The sequence below is a fragment of the Camelus ferus genome, chromosome 7, assembly GCF_009834535.1.
Source record: "Camelus ferus isolate YT-003-E chromosome 7, BCGSAC_Cfer_1.0, whole genome shotgun sequence".
Lineage (NCBI taxonomy): Eukaryota > Metazoa > Chordata > Mammalia > Artiodactyla > Camelidae > Camelus > Camelus ferus.
In genome coordinates this window covers 46,899,674-46,919,571 of record NC_045702.1, presented here as the reverse complement: position 1 = coordinate 46,919,571, position 19,898 = coordinate 46,899,674, and the positions used below count along the sequence as shown (strand labels likewise).

The 19,898-nt window shown below is 41.4% G+C and overlaps 1 protein-coding gene across 6 annotated transcripts in view; it reads right to left on the bottom strand.

The window, feature by feature from the left end:
• RAPGEF5 (Rap guanine nucleotide exchange factor 5) overlaps positions 1-19,898 on the bottom strand; it is a 353,892-nt gene that overhangs the window by 207,955 nt on the left and 126,039 nt on the right. Inside the window, exon 1 of one of the 6 annotated variants that reach the window (XM_032483864.1) lies at positions 6,952-7,337. The exons of 3 other annotated variants lie outside the window; for them this stretch is intronic. In XM_032483864.1, the coding sequence (XP_032339755.1) occupies positions 6,952-7,185 (234 nt within the window). In that variant the 5' untranslated portion in view covers positions 7,186-7,337. Of the gene's footprint in view, positions 1-6,951; positions 7,338-19,898 lie in introns of those variants that run through there. 2 more of the 6 variants (XM_032483862.1, XM_032483863.1) reach the window with 2 other exon arrangements.

Genomic DNA, 19,898 nt, shown 5'->3' with positions numbered 1-19,898 from the left:
ATACCTATAACCATAATACTTCCCTCCCCTCCCACCCCTCTCCCCCAACCCTCCCACCCCATACCCAATAGTCCATTACAAGCCTCTGTGGGCTCAAATGAAAGAAAGTCAGCGTCTGGCATTATCAACAGCATGCACTGACCACTCTGAGAGCAGCAAGGTCATAGCAGCAGGTACTATACAGCCACCACGGAAGTTTAGAATAAATAGACCCTTTGCCCTCAGAGCATTTGAGAGAGTCAATTCAGAGCATGGACGATGGAACCAGACTGGCTGGTTTAAACCTCTCTGCCCCCGCCCACTCTGTGATCTTGGGCAAGGTACCTCTGTTTCAGTTTCCTCATGTGTAGAATGCAAATAAAAGCATCTAACACATAGGTTCATTGTGAGGGTTAAAGCTTATATCAGAACATGCAAGGCACATAATGAAGTGTTATAAAGTGTTAGCCACTGATTTTAATTTAAACACAAAGAACAAATCAATGCTTTGCCTATGAGCTATGTGTATAGAATGACTATAAATTGGCCATCCTGGTCTAGCTCAGAGCACTCTTGTTTCTCAGCCAACAAAGTCTCATTTCTGGCAGTTAAGTCACACCTAAAACGCTCCAGCTCAGACACAGGAAATGGGCTACCTTGTTTTTCTCTGAGAGGGAGTCACCTGGGTACAGATTGTAAATGAAGAAGCAAGAACTTCATGCAGAGAGCCAGCAGCCGCTCTTGCAGTTTCTCAAGTCTGAAGAGCACCTGTCATGCCATCGGGACCCTGACAGAGTGAAGGGTGGCTAAAGGGAAGAGATCAGGGGAGAGAAGACTAATCCAAAGGCTGAGAATCACTGGAGGGCTTTGGTGAACAAACCGGTACAACTGGTGAATCATTCTGGCTGCTGTAAATGAAACAGATTTCAAGGAGATGAAGAAAGTGGTAGAACACTGCAGAAAATATCACAGCAGCCAAAGCCCAAAATAAGCCAGTCCCAGCACTTTGGCAGTATATATATAGAAAAAAGGAATGGTAGTTACCAGCTCTTTCATTAGAGGGAGAAAATGACAGTCTCAGAAACAGCCTGATGGGAAGAATTTTAAAAGAAACAAAAACTTAAGATGAAAGGCTTAAAATTAAAAAAAAAAAAATGCAACCACAACGAGAGGCAAAAGTTGGGAAAAATAAACGGTTTTCAGTAAAATGAACGAGTGCTCCTTGGGTAAATGGCTGATTTCAGGTGTAGAGCAGGGAATAGCCAAGATAAGCTTAGAATACCTGGTGCTGGAAAGCAAAAATGGTATCAGACTTCTGGGCCTCATAAAAACTATACAAGAGATAAGCATAAATTGAGCATCAAAAGGAATATTGACTTCAATGGATTGAAACAAATACATTAACAACCATAAGTTCTTACTGATACTTAAAAAAGAAAAATTCATCGATCATCATAAGAGGTTAGGGCACTAAATCATTATTCAGAAAATTGATTAAAGGAAAAAAGTAAGCTTTTCCCTTGTCTTTCCTATACAATCTGAATTTCAGGAGCCCCAGGTAGTTCATGAGGGTAAATTCTTTACAGATAGAATTCCAATTGATAAATAGAAGAGGAATGACAGATTTAGGTCATCATTTTGCAACCCCTAATGAAATGGATCTATGCTACAACCATCAACAGTGCTAAAATCATTCAGTGAAAGGTAAAAAGGTAAGGCAACTGTATCTGAACCCAATAATCAATCTTGATGTCTCAAAGAGGGGAGCATCCAGACATCGCACGTCTTGTGATGTGATGCAACAGACTTTACACAGTACCACCTACCAAGGACGTCTGCCTTTAAATTTGAATCTAATCCAGCCTCTACACTCACGGCCAGCTTATAGGAAACATGGAGAATAAAGGGATAAATCAGACAGTAACAGAAGTAAGAAATCAGCCCAGAAGTGGGACATTCTACTGGACAAATGGCCTACTCTTTCCATCAAATCAAAGGCATGAAAAAAGAAGGGGGAGGGGTGCTGTTATAAAATAAAATAGATTTGAAAACCTAACAACTAAATGCAATGTGTGGACCTGGTTTAGTACCTGGCTCCAACAAATCATCGGTTAAAAGACATCTTTGAGAAAATTAAAACATGGGAATTATATTAAGGAATTACTGTTAATATTTTTATGTGTGAGAAAGGCATAAAATTTATGGGCTTTTTTTAAAGTCCTTATCAGAGATGTAAACTGAAACACTTATGAGTGAGATGACATAATATTTAGGATTTTGCTTTAAAATACACCAGCCTTCACAATAAAAGTGGGGAAAGGAGAAATGAAACAAGATCAGCAAAATGTTAATGGCTGCTGAACATTAGATGGTAACTATACTATTCTCTCGTAATCTCCATAACGCAAATTAAAAAAAAAAAGATTAAATGGTTTTGGTGGAAATTCAATCCGTGCCTTATTTTACCACTGATTTTTTTTAGGAGGTAGCTAGGGTCCTCCCACAAAGCAAAAGAGGTGCAAAGAGCCTTTTTGCATTTTGAATTCTATATGATTAGTAGTGACTGAACCAAGGAACCAAGAGTTCTATATTAACAACCAAATGTCAGCTTAATTCTTTCCAGGAAGAGTTAGCCTACAAGGTACCTGGGTTGGGCAAAACAAACCACAAATAGCTTACTTGGTGGTATCTGACATCACAGTGTCAAGATTTGTGGGAGCGCAAGGCAGCACGGACAAGAGCCAAAAGTATTCCTATATCAGATCTTGGTCAATACAGAAGTTGCAAACTTTCTTACCAACTTGTGTAATGTACAGTCTTGCTTTCTTACCAGTAGTAATGAAGTTGTGTTAACTTGTCCCCATAATCACTCTTCTGTAATCTGGATGTGTGGCCCATGAGATACAAAACTAAAGGCCTGTAAAAAATCTAAGCCATAATTTATCTGCATTAGCATCACTAAACCAAGGAGCTAACCACATGACCCCATGTGCTTGCAAGTCACTGACTGGTTTGGTACATATTTCTCATAATTTCTCTTTCCTTCAAACCCTTTCTATTATGCACTGAATGTTTATGTCGCCCCCAACAAATTCATATGTTGAAGCCACAAGCCCCAAGGTGATGGCATTTGTAGGGTCTCTGGGAGGTATTCAGGGTAAGATTAGGTCATGCGGGTGGTGTCTCCGTGACAGAATTAGTTGCCTTATAAGAAAAGGGAGAGAGATCACACAACTAGAACAAATAATTTTAAAATTCCTACAGAAATACAAAAGACCCTGAATAGTCAAAGCAATCTTGAGAAAGGGAACAAAGATAGAAGTATCACATGCCCTGACTTCAAACTACATTACAGAGCTATAGTAATCAACACAGTACGGTACTGACACGAAAACAGACACAGACCAATGGAACAGAATAGAGAGCCCAGAAATAAACCCACACACATATGGTCAATCAATCTACAAACAAAAGAAGCAAGAATACACAATGGAGGAAAGACAGCCTCTTCAAAAAATGGTGTTGGGAAAACTGGGCAGCTACAGGCAAAATAATCAAACTGGACCACTTTCTCACACCTTATACAAAAATACATTTAAATCTTTAATTCATTTTGAATTTAAGACCTTAAACCATAAAACTCCTAGAAGAAAACATAGTACAATCTGACATCAGTCTTAGCAATATTCTTCTGTCTCCTCAGGTAAGGGAAACAAAAGAAAGAATAAATAAATGGTACCATATCAAACTAAAAGCCTTTTTCACAGTGAAAGAAACCATCAACAAAACAAAAAGGCAGCTTACTGAATGAAAGAAGATATGCACAAATGATACATCCAACAAAGGGTTAACATCCAAAATATACAAAGAACTCATATAACATTAAAAAAAAAAAAAATCACATTTAAAAAAATGGGCAGAGGACCTGAAGAGACATTTTTCCAAAAAAGACATGCAGGCGGCCAACATGCACATGAAAAGACACTCAGCATCACTAATCACTGGGGAAATGCAAATCAAAACCACAATGAGATATCACCTCACAACTCTTAGAATGACTATCATCAGGAAGACAACCAATAACAAGTGTTAGCAGGGATAAAGAGAAAAGGGAACCTTCCTGCAGTAATGGTAAGATTATAAACCGGTGTAGCCACTGTGGAAAACAGTATGAAAGTCCTCTCAAAATATTAAAAATAAAACTACCATATGATCCAGCGATTTCACATCTGGATATTAACCCAAAGAAAACAAAAGCACTAATTAGAAAAGAAATATGCAGCCCTATGTTCACAGCAGTATTATTTATAATAATCAAGCAACCTATGGGTCCGTTGACAGATGAAAGGATAAAGAAGATGTGTGTGTATGTATATATATACATACACATACAATGAAAGATTACTCAGGCATTAAAAAAAATGAAATCTTGTCATTTGTGACAACATGGAGGGATCTAGAGGGTATCATGCTAAGTGAAATAAGTTAGAGAAAGACATACTGTATGATCTCACATACATGGGATCTAAAAAGCAAAACAAACAAAATGAAAACAGACTCATAGATACAGAGAACAAACAGGTGGCTGCCAGAGGGGGGTGGGGTGCAGAATAGGTAAAGGGGATTAAGAGATACAAACCTCTAGTTATAAAATAAATAAGCCCTGGGGATGTCCTATATAGCATGAGGAATATGGTCAATAATATTGTAATAACTTTGTATGGGAACAGATGGTAACTAGACTTACTGTGGTGATCGTTTAGTAATGTATGCAAATATCAAATCACTATATAGTACACCTGAAATTAACATAATATTGTATGTCAACTATATTTCAATTAAAAAGAAAAGAAAAGAAAAGTGAGAACTCTCTTTCTCCACACGCACTAAGGAATGGTCATGTCAGGACACAGCAGAAGGTGGCTGGCTGTCTGCAGGCCAGGAAGACAGTTCTCACCAGATGTCGAATCTGCTGGCACCCTGATCTTGGACTTAGCCTCCAAAACTATGAGAAAACAAGTTTCTGTTGTTACAGCCACCCAGTCTATGGTATTTTGTTATGGCAGCCTGAACAGACTAATATGGGTACATATTCCACCTGTTTTTCTCTTTCTTTCAAACTCTTTCCTACTCCTTTGATGGGAAGGTTCCAAAATCAAAAAAGCGGTTCCAAAGACAAAAGAGGGGAAAATAGTTGAAAATTATGGGTTTCCAACACTGGAAAATGTGATAGTCTTCCCCCAATAAAAAACTGGCCATGCACTTATGAAATGTGTTTGGAATGTCCCAAAGAGAAGTAATCCAGTATTAGAACCAAAGAAAGGCTAATAAAATATACATTATTTGAAGTAACCACATTCGGAATCATTAAGAAGACTAAACGTGTATATTGGCAAGGCACACGACATCATTTCAGGCAGGGAGAAACACACGCCTCTATGCAGATGAACACTACAGATCTATTTATACAAAAACCCTCGGCAATTCTCTTCACAGATTGCCTGGTTACTCTCATGTCTTCAGTATTCTGTGCCATGAAAAAGTAGCTGTCAAGGATAATAGGAACATGATTTGACCTACTTTTCCCTAGATTCCTGCAAAGTCTATAACTCCAGTTCTTGTGTTTATTTAGCTATCACATCTTGGGGACACATTTCCTCACTTACTTTGCAGGCAATTCTGTATGCCACACGTTAAGGTCACTTGTGGGTAAGTCCTAAATTCCCCTGGTCATGGGCTTATAGATGTCCTGTTACACCTAGCTAATCCTCAAAACATCCTTCTGAGGTAGATCACATTCAGTCATCTCTATGCGGAAAGAAAAATGCTTAGGAAAGGAGGAACACAGCCTAGAGAGGCTGAAGACTTACATCAGTTCAGACTCTTCCCTGCCCAAAGGAAGCCATATCCAAACAATTGTTTCTCCCTAACTCTCAAGTTTCCACAAACCTTTCCTGCAAAACCTGAAAGTCCCCCGGTAAAGCCTTTTTTTTAAGACAAATAAGACTTCTTTTTGTTTTAATTACAGCCCAAAAAACTACATTGTGGCAGCTTCTTCCGAAAGCCTGTATAATGATGACAAATTTTTAAAGTTAAATAGAACCCACCAAATGTGCCCAAGGCCCTGGTGAGCAGAGGGATACCTAGCTAAGTTAGTCCCGTGGCAGGAGGCCTGGGCAGGGCCTGCTGGGTGACTAGTGAAGGATCCCGGGTCATCCCGCTTATTTTAACATGCAAAACACGTCTGACCTGCTCAGGCCATCAGGTGCACTTAGAACCCAGCAAGCGACACTCCTCCACCAGGAAATCCTATCGGGATTTACCATCAGGAAGTCAATATTTAAGATTCTCTGGGACGTGCACCCTCCCTCTCAAGGGGGCGTCGCCTAGTACTAAATGCTGGAGACTCGGGGACCCAGGAGCTAAAGCCTTGTCTGGTAACTTCCAATTCAAGGTCTCTCCCTCCGCTGTGGCGGCGGCCAGAGCCAGTCCCGATGCCCAAAGCTTGTAACGAGGCGCCCAAAGCTTATAACGAGGCGTCCAAAACACGCGCACATGTCTCATGCCTCCTGCAAAAAAAAGGATCCCATTCAGGGGGCCTGAGGCTCGCTGTCGGGACAGGGATGGCCGACTCTTAGGCACCTGACACCTGCAGCTCCCTCTCTAGGGAGAGGCAAACGGCCCTCCTTCCGGCGATGCCCACAGTCCCGCAGCCGGAATCCAGGTGTCTTGCGTTAAGTCAGGTGCATCTAAGGGGAAGAGGAAACCGTCGCTCTCCCGGGGAGAGGGGGACACCCCACGACCCCGCCGTCCCGGCACCCTCTTCTGCCTAGTCGGGCCCAAGGGCGCCCCTTCTCGCAACTCCCCAACTTCCAGACGCCCCCCTCAGCCGTCCAGGAGGGTGGGCACGAGCTCCACGTGTGCGCCGCCCACGCCCACTCCCACTCGGGCCTGGAGGACCGGGCCACTCACCCGGCCCCCGGCGGCGCTGCGCTTCCTCCGCAATGTGAGCCCGCTCCGCAGCAGTGCCGGCAGGTCCCGCAGCCGGGGTCGCGGCGGCGCGGGCAGCTGCTCACGCTCCGGCTCGCGGGCGCTAGGGCTGCGGCGCAGGGCGCCGTCCGCCGCCGCCGCCGCGGCTGCCACCGCAGCCAGGGCCGGGCTCTCGCACGGCGTCTGCATCTTGACGGAGCCCACGGCCATCCTCATGCCCTGACAGCGACTGTGGCGCCGGCGGCTCTTCTTCACCGCGCTCGCCTCCGCGCGCCGTCCGCGCCTTCGCCAAGCAGCGAGAGGGCGCGACTGCGGCTCGGGCGCGGGGCGCGCTGCCAGCCGCTGCCCACTGGCGCGCGCCGAAGCCCCAGCCAGGCTCAGCCCCGCGCACCTCCCCCTCCCCGCCCAGGTGCGCCGGGCCCCGCCCCACCCCGCCCCGCCCTCTCCAGCAGCACACCTCCGCCTGCGGACCCGGCCTCCCGCCGCCACTCCCGGGACCTTGGGCACTGTCTCTTCCACAGGTGCGAGCTTCCCAGAATCCTCCACCAAACCACTCTACTGCCCGCCCCCTCCCCTCATTCCCTTTAGGCTGAAAAGTCCCGCTTCAGTCCCTTTTCCTATCAGCCGAGGTTGACTTGAACTTCGACCAAGAGAGCTGGGTAGTCTGGAACACCACCGCCAACCGGTGCGCTTGCTTTTTTTTTTTTTTTTTTTTTTTTTTTGCACAGCCTAGCCCCAAATCGTAATCGCTATTCCCTGAAACGGTTTTTGCCAAAGAACTTCAGAATAGACTGTATTCTGCTGCAAGTCAAACACCATTGAGATAGAATTACCCCCACGCTGTCCCCTTTTTGGCACATTCATCATTAAAAGATAAGGGGAGAAAACTTTTTATGGTTATGATAGGTGTTTAGCAAAATAGGTACGAGTCTGGTGACCTGGAGGTGAATCTCTGTTGACAAGTTGGAACCTGACGTTCCCTGAAAGCCTGATGCATATGACGAATGTGCTTGGTGAAGTGTAAAAGCCTGCCATGGTGTGAATCATTGTTTACACCATTCCAGGAGGTAGGAATAGTGGAGCACTGGGAGGGAAACTATTCCAGCAGAGTCTTAAAGTCCAGATGGCTGTGAACCTTCACGTCCCAGGCCGATCTGTCTTCAACAAGGGCCAGCTAGGGCTTTTTACTCCTTATCAGTAGGACACTGGGGTCACTATCTTTGCCTAAAACTTGTAAGAATTGAATAAGCTTACTAACATTAGAAAAAATAAAATTGACAAATGAGGATTACAGGAGATCAGGGCCCCTAGTGGGTTTACCACTGTATCCTCAGCCCTCACATGGTGGATGCTTGGCAAATACATATGGAAATACGGCCACGTAAGGAAAAAAGAAGAATGACCCATGAACTCTGCCCTCAAGGAACTTAAGACTTAGCCCAGGACAAGATAAACATTAAAAAAAAATGATACTGCCTTGTACTCTTGGTAATTGCCAAGTGAGTGTGAGTAATGAGCATTCTGGGCCACAGGAGCGGGAAATGCTTCTGGCCTGGGATGGGCAAAGAAAAGTCGATGGAGGGAGTTTGAGCTCTGCCTTCAAGCAGATTGCAGAGGATTCAATCTGGCAGAAAGGACGCTGAGGATCCTTCAAGTAAGAAGGAAAAACATGAGAAAAACACCAAGGTAGTAAGACACAGAACCTTGTGGGCACTGACTGTATCAGACCAGCAAGAGAGAGAGAGAACGTGATGGAGAAGAAAGAAAAAATATCTAAGTGGATGCTGGTGACACAGTAGAGAAAGCCTTCAATCCTGTCACCTAAAGCTGTGTGTGCTTACTGGAAAGGGCCCTGCAATGAACTCTATAGTCCATTACAGTTTCCAAATACCTATCGCATACATTTAATCAAGGCTGAAATCCCACCTGTATGCACCATATAAGAATGTACCATGTATATAATATTGAAATACTTCCACTCCAGTTGGTAATCAATCAAGCATTGCTTTGGGCCCCAGTTATCACCCCATATTCCAAACTTCCTCCTGAAACACCAAGTGTCCAGTAGAAGCCCTCCAGGACACTTGTGGTCAACAATCACTCTGATTAGTGGGTGCTTGTGCCATATCACACTTGATAATACCCTTTGAATCACACCATGAACCTACTCTGCTCCACTGTAGGACACACGTGTTCTGTCTTCTAGTCTACTCTTTCACAGAGCTTCTCAATGCGAGAATCCCATATAGCCACGGTATAAGAAAGACAATAGGGAATAGTAGGGATGTGTAAGCAGAAGAGCCATGCCACTCTTTAGCGCAAATCAAGTGATGCCCCCACCCCAGGACCTTTGCACTTGCTATACGCTCTGCATGGAATACTCTTCCTCTGAAATGCTGTCCAACAGAACTTTCTGTAATGGTGGAAATGTATCTGTTTTGTAGCAACCAGTTATATGTGGCTTTTGAGCACGTGAAGTGTGGCTATTGTGCCTAACAAACTGAATTTTTAATGTATTTTATTCAATTAGATAATTAATTTTATTAATTTAGATAGCCACAGATGGCTATGGGCTACTTTATCGGAAAGCAAAATTCTAGGATTCCAGGTTACCCTTCCTTTACTCCTTCAGTTTTTTTAACTGAAATGTCTCTGTTTCAGTGAGGCCATCCAGGACCATGTAATTTTAAATTGTAGCCCTTCCCATCCACTCCTTTCCCTAGCTCCTTCCTAGCCTTCCACAGAGTTTGTTGCCAACCTACATTCAATGTATTTTTCCTTATATATTTTGTCTATTGTCTGCCTCCCCATAACAAGAATGTAAGTTTCACAAGGGCCTGAATATCTTTTTCCTCTTGTTCAGTATCTAGAACGTGTAAGTTGAAGAATTGAATTTTTCCATATATGAGAACCCAGTTTTTCGAAAGGAGCTTAATCTGGATTTTGCAATGTTGGAAGGTAAAAAAAAAAAAAAAAGTAAATTCTATATATGTCAACATCACACAGGTCAAATAAAACCACTAAGGTACCAGAGCTGATTTTTACTTAGGAGAAGGACAGCATCAAAGCTAAAGTTTATGGAAATACTTGTAGTAAGAAAACACAAATTTTATTGGCTATTTGCAGTGAGGGGAAATGGGAGGCTGGGAAGATAACTCTTGACCTTTAATGAGCTACAGAGAGATGAAGGTCTGATTTAGTAGGGTCAATGGAAACGGGGGGGTTAGATGTCAGATATTACAGAAGAAAGTTCCCTCAGGCCTTGGACATTTTTTAGGAGAAGTAGACAAGTATTTCAGGTGGTGTTATTGATTGTATTTTACAAAGATGACCAAAACAGTATCTCCTCCTATCCTCAAAGGTCTTCTGCAATACAATCTTGCCACTCCCCTATGAAGAAAACAGGATTCATTTCTCCATCCCCTTGAATCTGGGCTGGCCCCATGACTACTTTGGTCAATAGGACCTAGCAGAGGTAACAGTGCCAGTTCTGCAAGGAGCCCTTAATTGACCTGGTAGCTTTCACTTCCTGCTCTCTTGGGATGCTCCCAGAGTCCAGCTTCCTGTGAGAAGCCCAAGCCACCTGGAGAGTCTATGCAGAGATCCTCTGGCAGCTGAGCTCCCATCCAACAACTAGCATTAATTGACAACCATTTGTAAGCCATTTGAAACTCCAGCCCAGCCAAGCCTTCACAGGACCCCTATAATAGCCAATGTCTGACTGCAACAACAGTGAGAAGCCAAAGCAAGAACTACCCAGCTGAGCCCAATCAACCCACTGGACTATGAGAGTTTGCAATAAAGTGTTTCAAGCCACTCACTTTAGAGGTGTTTGTTACATACCAATAGATGACCAGAACACACAGTTTAGAAAAGTGTGAAGAACATACTGCCTTATGAATTCCCAAAAAAGGAAACACATTTATATTTGTATGTGTGGGAAGAAACTTTAAATTTCTTGCAAGTGGTTGGAATTGGCTACATGAGGAAAGGAAAGAAGGGAGATTTCTCAAATATAACTTTTTATATGTCTTGTTCATAAAAAAAAAAAAAAGTAAACGTATTACCTAATCCCAAAAAAACTTTTTTAATGGCTACAGATTTAGAAAAGTCAGGAGGAAGGTGAAGCTAGGTTTGAGGGTCTTAGTTTTATGTTGTAGTTTAACTGACTAAACTAGAAGTCACCCCAGTGAAAATGTGACCAGCAAAAGCAGAGGGTGAGCTGGAGCTCAAGAGAAAGGACTGGAGAGATAGCTATGCCAGGTCCAAAAATCTGATAGTGAAGGGTGGAACTGGACTGGGGTGCTGAGAGGACAGAGGGGGAGAGAGACAGTCCACCCCTTCCTATGCTGGGCCCTTGGAGAACACACAACAGCACGTGACTCTCCTTGCTGTAGGACATTTGACATTTGGAACAGCGACTCCCATGGCTTTTCCTCCTTTAACGTTTGTGGTCCCATATGATTACCAAGAATACCAAGGAAAGCATCTATTAGCTGGGCTTTCCTTTGTGTTTTCCCCTCCCTGTGTACCTACTTATCTCCTAATAAATGTACACAATGCATGTCATGCTAATGAGTCTCCTAACACCATAGCTATTAGGACTTTGATGAGCCCTCTTTGGTGTCCATCCTTTCCCAACATCTCCTGTTTTTTAATTTTTCCTCCATTTTAATATGCTTTGCATTGCTTTACCAGCTCTCCAAAATAGAAAACCTAAATACAATTTTGCCTCTCTATTCAAGCCTGCCAATACTTGAATACGTAATGATCAAAATGGATTAAATATGATCTTCCCAAGGGCTAAGGCTGAGCAGTGGGAGATCAGAGGCAGATCTTGCACTCAAAACCCAATACTGCCTATACTGAGACTGCCATATATAACTGTTCGTGTACTTGATACTAACACTGTTTTTATGTTTTCTTATGGAATGAATATGCAATTGAGAGAAATGTAGTAAAATAATGAAACATGTTTCAAACCTAAAAATGTTAAGGCTTACTCATTTTATTTTAGTTTTCAAGAATCATAAATAGAAGTATGTGCCACCAGACTGTACATGACAAACCCGGGTGATACTGTGTTATTATTTGTGTAATATATCATGCGCTCTGCATCATGCAAATATTCCCCTCAGGAATGATACATATTTCTTACACTATTTGCACTGGTGGCTCTAGCCAGAGATTGGCTGATAAAGATGGGTACCCTTCCTTATAAGTTTGTCTCCTGTTTATTATACTCATAATCTTGAAACAAAATCTGTCTTTTCATGCCTTTCTGTAGGCTATTTACTGTTATCCTGGAAATTTATTTTTTAAAGTCAGGTGTGCAAATTTACCAGGTCCTTGGGTATTTAGGACACTGATGCAAAAGAAAAAAGAAGAAAAAATTCCTAAATGTTCACTGTGACAGATGACTGGGTAAAGAAGCTGTGATGTATTTATATAGTGGAACACTACTTAGCTATAAAAAAAAAACAATAAAATAATGTTATTTGCAGCAACATGGATGAATCTGGAATTGTCATTCTACATGAAGTAAGCCAGAAAGAGACAGAAAAATGCCATATGATATCACTCATATATGGAATCTAAAAAAAAAAAGACACTAATGAACTTATCTACAAAACAGAAACAGACTCACAGACATAGTAAAAAAAAAAACATGGTTATAGGGAGGAAAAGGGGTGGGAAGGGATAAATTGGGAGTTCAAGATTTGCAAATACGACACAGGCAAATTTTGGAAGTGATGGATATCCTCATCATCTCGTTTGAGATAACAAATCTACGCGCATCAAAACTTATCAAATTTTATATTTAAATATGATTGCTCTATTTTATGTCAATTCTGTATCAATAAACCTCTTTAAACTGGGGGGAAGATTTGCAAATACTAAGTACTATGTATAAAATAGATAAAAAACCAAATTTCTTCTGTATAGCACAGGGAAACATATTCAATATTTTGTAGTAACCTTTAATGAAAAAGAATATGAAAACGAATATATGTATATGTATGACAGAAACATTATTCTGTACAGCAGAAATTGACATATTATAACAGACTATACTTCAATTAAAAAAAATTCTTTATGGTCCAATGCCCAAGAAGACAGAGGAAGAAGGCAATAAGAGAACTAACTTGACCAACAGACAGAAAGACATCCAAGCCAATCTTGTCCCATTCTCCCTGCCCTGCTTATGGAAATTTACTTGTCCTTTCACAGATCAAACAAGACCTCCTCCTAGACACCTCCTCTACTCTGCCTATTGGGATTAATCCTTCCTCAGGTAAACTTCAGTGTTTGCCCACATCTATGAATCTATTTTCACCATCTCTCTTATCACAGCCTGTCTTGAATTAAATGGTTGTGAATAAGACCTAGATGAGGTTATAAATCCTAGGGGGGCAGAAATTATTCATTTTTGTATTCCCTTTTAGTATCTCTAGCAAGTAGATGCTAAGTTAATAAATGCATGCATGAACACATGCTGGATGGATGAACAAATGAATGAACAAAACCATGATTAGCCAAACACTGGCATCCTAGGTTGAGGAAAGCAAGACAGAGGTCTTTGCAGATGCACAGTCTCAAAGGTCACAGGAAAATACATTATCCCAAGGGTGATAGGAGGCTATAAATGGACTCCAGATGGTGGCACGTTCAGATCAGCAGGGAAGGAAGATGATTTTAGCATCAGTATGTAGAGTGCTTTAAAATAGGGAGACACTGCAAGCTGGGCAGCCAGCAAAGCAGTTTACAGAATCCCAGGCATGAAGTATTAAAATGGTAATCCATAAAATCGGGTTAATGGAAACGTCTGTGTTTTCCTTATACTACTTGTATTAGTGCATTCTGTGCACAGAGTTTACATGCTAATTAAATGAAGTTTATAAAGCTGTTTGCAAACTTTAAAGCGCTGCACCTACAGCACTGCCTTTCTGTAGGGGGTCAAAGGGAAGGGACAGATGAAATGATGCCTTGGGGAAAGCAGAGCCTGGACAAGGATGGCAGAAGAGAGTGGGAAAGGAAACAGGGTATCAAAGATCGTGCTCCAAAAGAAGACAGAGACCTTTAACAGTATGTTTCTTCCTGTTTATGAATGTGTAGTATTTGTAGCATTAGCTTGAGCCAAATGCAGAGTAAGCCATGAGAAAATCTGCCTTAGAGCATTCTGGAAACATTGTATGAGTTCAAACTGGCATTTGAAGATCTTGGTAAGAAGATACAGATGAGAGGCTAGAGAACAGTCAGAGCAGGAAGGTCTCCTAAATTCTGAAATATAAAGAAGGTCCTTGGCTTGGAGAAGATGACAGCACCCAAGGGGCAGCAAGGTCATTGTTTTCACTTATCTTGAACACATGGAAGAGGAATCGGATTCATCCTACACAGAGTTAAGACTGAAGATGGAAACCACAAAGAAAAGATTCTTCTCAACATAATAAACAGTTTTCTGTCTATTTAAAGTCCTTTTTGAACCTAAAATCATCCTTACTCTTGCAAAATGTGTGGCTTACACCAGACTTCATGGAGCATTGTTTTATCAGATGCATGATTGGATTCAGTGACCTGTAATGTCCCTTCCACCCCCAAAGATTTTTTTTTTTCCACTGGCCCTAGTGAGTACTAAAGTGGGCAGCAATTCTCAAATGTGGTCCTGGGACGTCTTGGGTTCCTGAAGACCCTTTCAGGGGTCCCATTAGGTCAAAATTATTTTCTTAATAATGCTGAAATGTTATTTATCCTTTTTGTTCACATTTTCTCATGAGGATACATTGGTGTTTTCTAGAGGCGGCAGACACGTGACATTGCAACAGACGGAACACAGGAACAGATAACAGAATCCGGCTGCTTCTATTAAGCCAAACATTAAAGAAGTTAACAAAAATACAAACGATGCCATTCTTTTCACTAAATTTTGTTTTGTTTTAGAAAACAGTGATTTTTCATAGAACGTATTTCTATTAACATACAATCAGTTTATTCTTCAATGAATGAATAAATAAATATTTTAAAGGTTTGCCATTCTTCATTTTATTATAGTAAGAATCCACAGACAGAATCCACAGAAAACAAAACCTCTTTGAGGTCCTCAATAATTCAAAAGTGTAAAGGGGTCCTAAGACCAAAAAACCTTGAAAACTGCTATCACAGGGCATGATCAGAAAAAAAATTTTCTCTGATAATAAGGAAGGAGGGAGATGTGAACAAACTGAAAAAGCTTTCTGCCTTGCCAACTTCCCAGCTACCTTCAATGAGTTACTGCCACTTTCATCTCGACACAGAACTAGTGATTTCCACAAAGGAGGCAACTATGGGGACCTGGGTAGTGAAATGGAGAGCCCCATGCTTGGGAATCAGATGCGCCTGAGTTCAAATCCAGATTCTTCCACCTTCCAGTTAAGGGGCCTTAAATTACCCAGCCTCTCGGAGTCTCCGCGATCTGTTCTGTGTAATACTTATACTACCAGGTTGTTGAGAAGATTAGACAAGATCTACATACAGAATCTAACCCAATGAGGGACCTCTTAAATGACAGCTCTCTGTGTGGCCACTGTTAATCAGTTCTGGGTGAGGCCCAGGGAAGCTGCACAACCTGGTGAACAAGGATGGTCCAGTGTGAATTTCACCAACTTTCCCCACACAGTCCCCTCTCTAAGCAATCTTTAGACAGGTTTTTCCTGAAGCTCCTTCTCTACAGCCAACCATCAAAACATAACTTCCTCATCCTTTCTATCCTGAATACAGTTGTGGGGTAAGTAGAACTAACATTGAACATGGAATCAAAAAACCTAGGTCATGTCCCAGCTTTATTGATTTGTTAGCTCTATGACCTTTGCCAAGCACTTTACCTCTTTGAGCCTGCTTCCTCATCTATAAAACAAGGTTAATAGAGCTTAATCTGCGAGGTGGTTATAAAGGCTAGGTAAATATTGCTTTTAAAAACATCTCACAAACAGTAATATGTGTGTGTGTGTGTGTGTGTGTGTGTGTGTGTGTGTGTGTGTGAGTTGTCATTAATAAATCTCATCTATTCTATGTTCAAAATTGGTCTACCCTACCAAAAAAAAATGCCACAATGAGGACTTAATCAAAATTATCTCCACACAAATACACACCTCCCCACATGTGAGTACATGCTGACTGGATAGTAACATGAAACTTGCACATATTTTTATAAACACACAAACTTTGTGAATCAGGTCTGGGCAACCCCCCCAAAATAAGTTTTTCTAATCTAAAGCTTTATATCAACCCCAGATAAAAAGAAATACTATGACTTATCAATCTTTATTTCTAAATAAACCTACTCAAAAGAGGTAATATTGGTAAGAGCAGTAATGAAGAGCTTTCTTAGCAAATTAAAATGTGATACTCATCTGATCCTCTCCCTATGACCTGGTCCCTTGGGAGGGAAAAGAGGGCTTAAGGAAGAGATACTTGAAAGGGTATTAGTTCGTAACTGCTATTAGCAGAGCTGCTAATCTTTTATCTGCAGGTGCTCTTTTATGTCTATTGATTTAGAAGTAGGAAGAGCTATTAGTCATAAAGTTTCTGTTTATTCCTGATGAAATGTCAAAACCTGCACCATCAAGGCTGAGAGAATCTGACTCCGTTCTCCAGTTGATTCAGGACAAGCCAGTGTTGATCATGGTCCATTGACTTGTGTACACATTTGTTATCCTTGGCTCCTCTTTGGCTGTGAACCTTCTGAGGAATGATGTCATTCCTTCTGAATGTTGTGTAAATTCGCCATTACTTACAGCATTGTTCTCTGCATAGTGGGTCTTATACAGAACTGGAATTTTATGATTCCAAATCAAAACTGATATTGTTTCATTTTTCAAATATGTAGATTTGAAACATACTCTTAGATACCATTCACAATAAACAGAATTTCATATTTATTGATAAAAGAGACTCAGAGGATCAATGCACCTAATGTTTCCAAAGTTTTCATAGTTTTTCTCAAGGTGTATGGGCAAGACACTTTTTAGGTCTCTATTTAGGGTGTAGACATTCGAAAAATGGATGAAATGAAGTCAAGAGTCCATGAAATCATAGGAGAGACTTGGAAGCACTGTGTGTTTTATCTTAATAACTCACTTTTCATCACCTTTCCTTATGGTTTCTAATCCAGGAATCCTAAGTGAGCAGCACTGTAGTATGGTGGTCTCTAAGGCTGGACCAGCTGGATTCAAATCCTCTACTACCTTTTAGTTATCCTGAAAAGTTGAATGGGCTCCACCTTTGGCCTGAGTTCCCGCATTTGCAAAAGGAGGATAATCACAGGGCCTACCTCACTAGATTACTGTAGGTAATAAATGAGATATTATGTGTAAAGTAGCTCCAATCATGCAGGCACAATCAGAACAGATGTGTTAGACAGCATGTTTCTTGCTCTTTTCAATTTGAACTACAAAGATTTTAGAAGGGCTGAGAACTTCCTTAAATATATGAAAAATGCCTGATGAAAGAGACATAGGCTTCATTACCTCTCGAAGTAGGTAATCTAATAACAAAAACTTCTAAGATCCACAGCACTTGGGTTGAACCTAATTTCATAAATGTGAGCATGTATTAGACAGATCAAAAATGAAGACATAGGTAAACTGCCCTGTTTATCCTTGAGGCGCTAATTATGAATTCCACTACAACTTAAAGAATTGCGCCTTCTCTCAATGGACCCCTAGCTAGTACAGTGGATCTCCCCCCAGCACCCCCCCACCACACGATACACACCTACAACACTCCACACTGGTATGTGAGAGGTGGGCCAATACCTGCGAGCAAAGAGGTTTTTGGAGGGATTACAGGCAGTCTGGGAAGGGACAAAACAAGTGGAAATCCAAACTTACCCCAGAGAAGTGACAATTATCACAGGATCAGCTATGAGAGGTAAAGCGCTAGAGAAGACACCAAAAGCAGGCCTTTGCCAGAGGCCACTTTACTTTCTGTTTCAATTTTGCATTTGTCTTTCTAAGGCAACACTGATCTCCATAAGAAGAAAAAGACAGATGGGATGACAGAATTTTGTGGCTGTTTTCTGGAGCATTTACTGGAGAATTTATGACTCTTCATAGTTACCATTGGATCTGTATTTAGAATCATTTTCTGCTATGACAACAGGTACTCCTTGTAAAATTTCAATCTCTAACAAGAGGGCAGAGATTTTGCTTTTCTAGCTTTTCTGCCTTTTAGTTTGCATATTAATAACCTTGCATTGCTACTCTGTTCTAAATAATTGAAGCTGGCTTGCTTGACATCTGCTTTATTATTGTTGGTGAAAAATGATTAATTCTTTCCTCTCTCTGGATATTTTGGACAACTTCCTGGAATGGGCCTTACTACTTGAAGATTACAACCCTTTGGTTCATGTTAGATCATCTCTGCAATCAAACTAGAGATGCACCTGATTTTGCCTTAAGAAGCGTATCAACATTTGCTGTTCTTTTTTCTTTCTGGTTTAATTATCAATCATGCCCAGGAATCAAACAGTCAATACTTATAAAACATCAATCCGGTGCTCAGTACCATGCAAGCTCCATTCCCTCAAGGAGCTCAGAAAAGAGTCAGGAGAGTTAAAACAATCATATTTGAAAAAAGAGAAAACGATTCGATAGTGACCAAGCCCTACCGTGTTCTGCTGTCGAGATGGAAAGATGAATAAGTGGGGGTTTGTGCCCTCTGTAGCAGGGGAGTTCTTATTAGGAATTGTTTTGCGGGTAAGAGCTTATAAGACTTGCAAAACTTCAAAGGAAGAGGAGAACAATGAGAGTGGGCACAGTTAAGGAAGACATCATGGCTAAGATATGCTTTGAAGGGTGAGGACTTAGGCAGACAAGCAATGGGAGGAAAGAAAACCAGGGAAGTAGACTGACCAGCACTATGTGATGCACAACACCAGGGGCTGCACACAAGCTGCACAACCATATCCATTGACCCTGCGCATAATCACGACTCGTTCATGGTTAAGTGGAAAAAGCAAAACATGGAAAATGAGAGCATGCTTTGATGTGCGGGACAGGCTGGATTGCGGAGATCCTCAAAAGTCAGGAGGAGGATGTTGGAAGCTGTTGGTAAGCCACAGGGAGCATGATATGTTTCTTAGTTGGGGAGGACATGGTAGAAGCATGTTAGGGGATAGTTAGCCAAGAAATAGGAGGCAGATTTGCCTGGAATACCTAGAATTAAGGTCAAGGGGGCTGGCTTGGCGGTATCACAGTGACGATGGGTGAGGTGAGGACGTCTTAAGCTACCAAATAATCTAAGCAAAAATGGAAAGGAAAGGAAGAGTTGAACATATTGATGCAAAACCCAGCAAGATGATGACATGGGAGATGGAAGCTGAGAGAGAGAATTCAGATGGAGATAACGCCTGCTTTGGATGAGCTGTCCAACACAGTTTGAATGCTCAACGCCTTTATATAGGATAATAAGATAATGTCAAATCTTCAGTCTAACAAACTCTTGCCATTATCCAAACAAAAGAAAAAACAGAAAATATTTTTAAATTTTAGGAAACAAATTCTTGGAAACCAAACAAGGGATTTTGTGCTTTGCAGTTTAATGCTAACTCCGTTTGCATCGGGGCCAAACTAATAACCCAACAGGTTGCTAGGAGAAATTATCTTGCAAAACATGTTTAAACGAAAGACAAAATTAAGGCCCTTGTCATTTTACAGAATGACCTACTTCAGAGGAAGTCCATTTAAATGTAATAGGTGGATTTACACGAGTTAGTAGATTTATCCAGAGCCTGTTTGAAATCTTCCTCCATATAATACTTTAATCAATTCACAGGGGAGGCTTTTCTAAATAATTAGATGGAAAATAATAGAGTACCACACGCTTTTATTATTTACTTCTTACCGGTAATTGAGCAGAAGATAAATAAGTCGGCTGAGATGCACGGAGTGAGG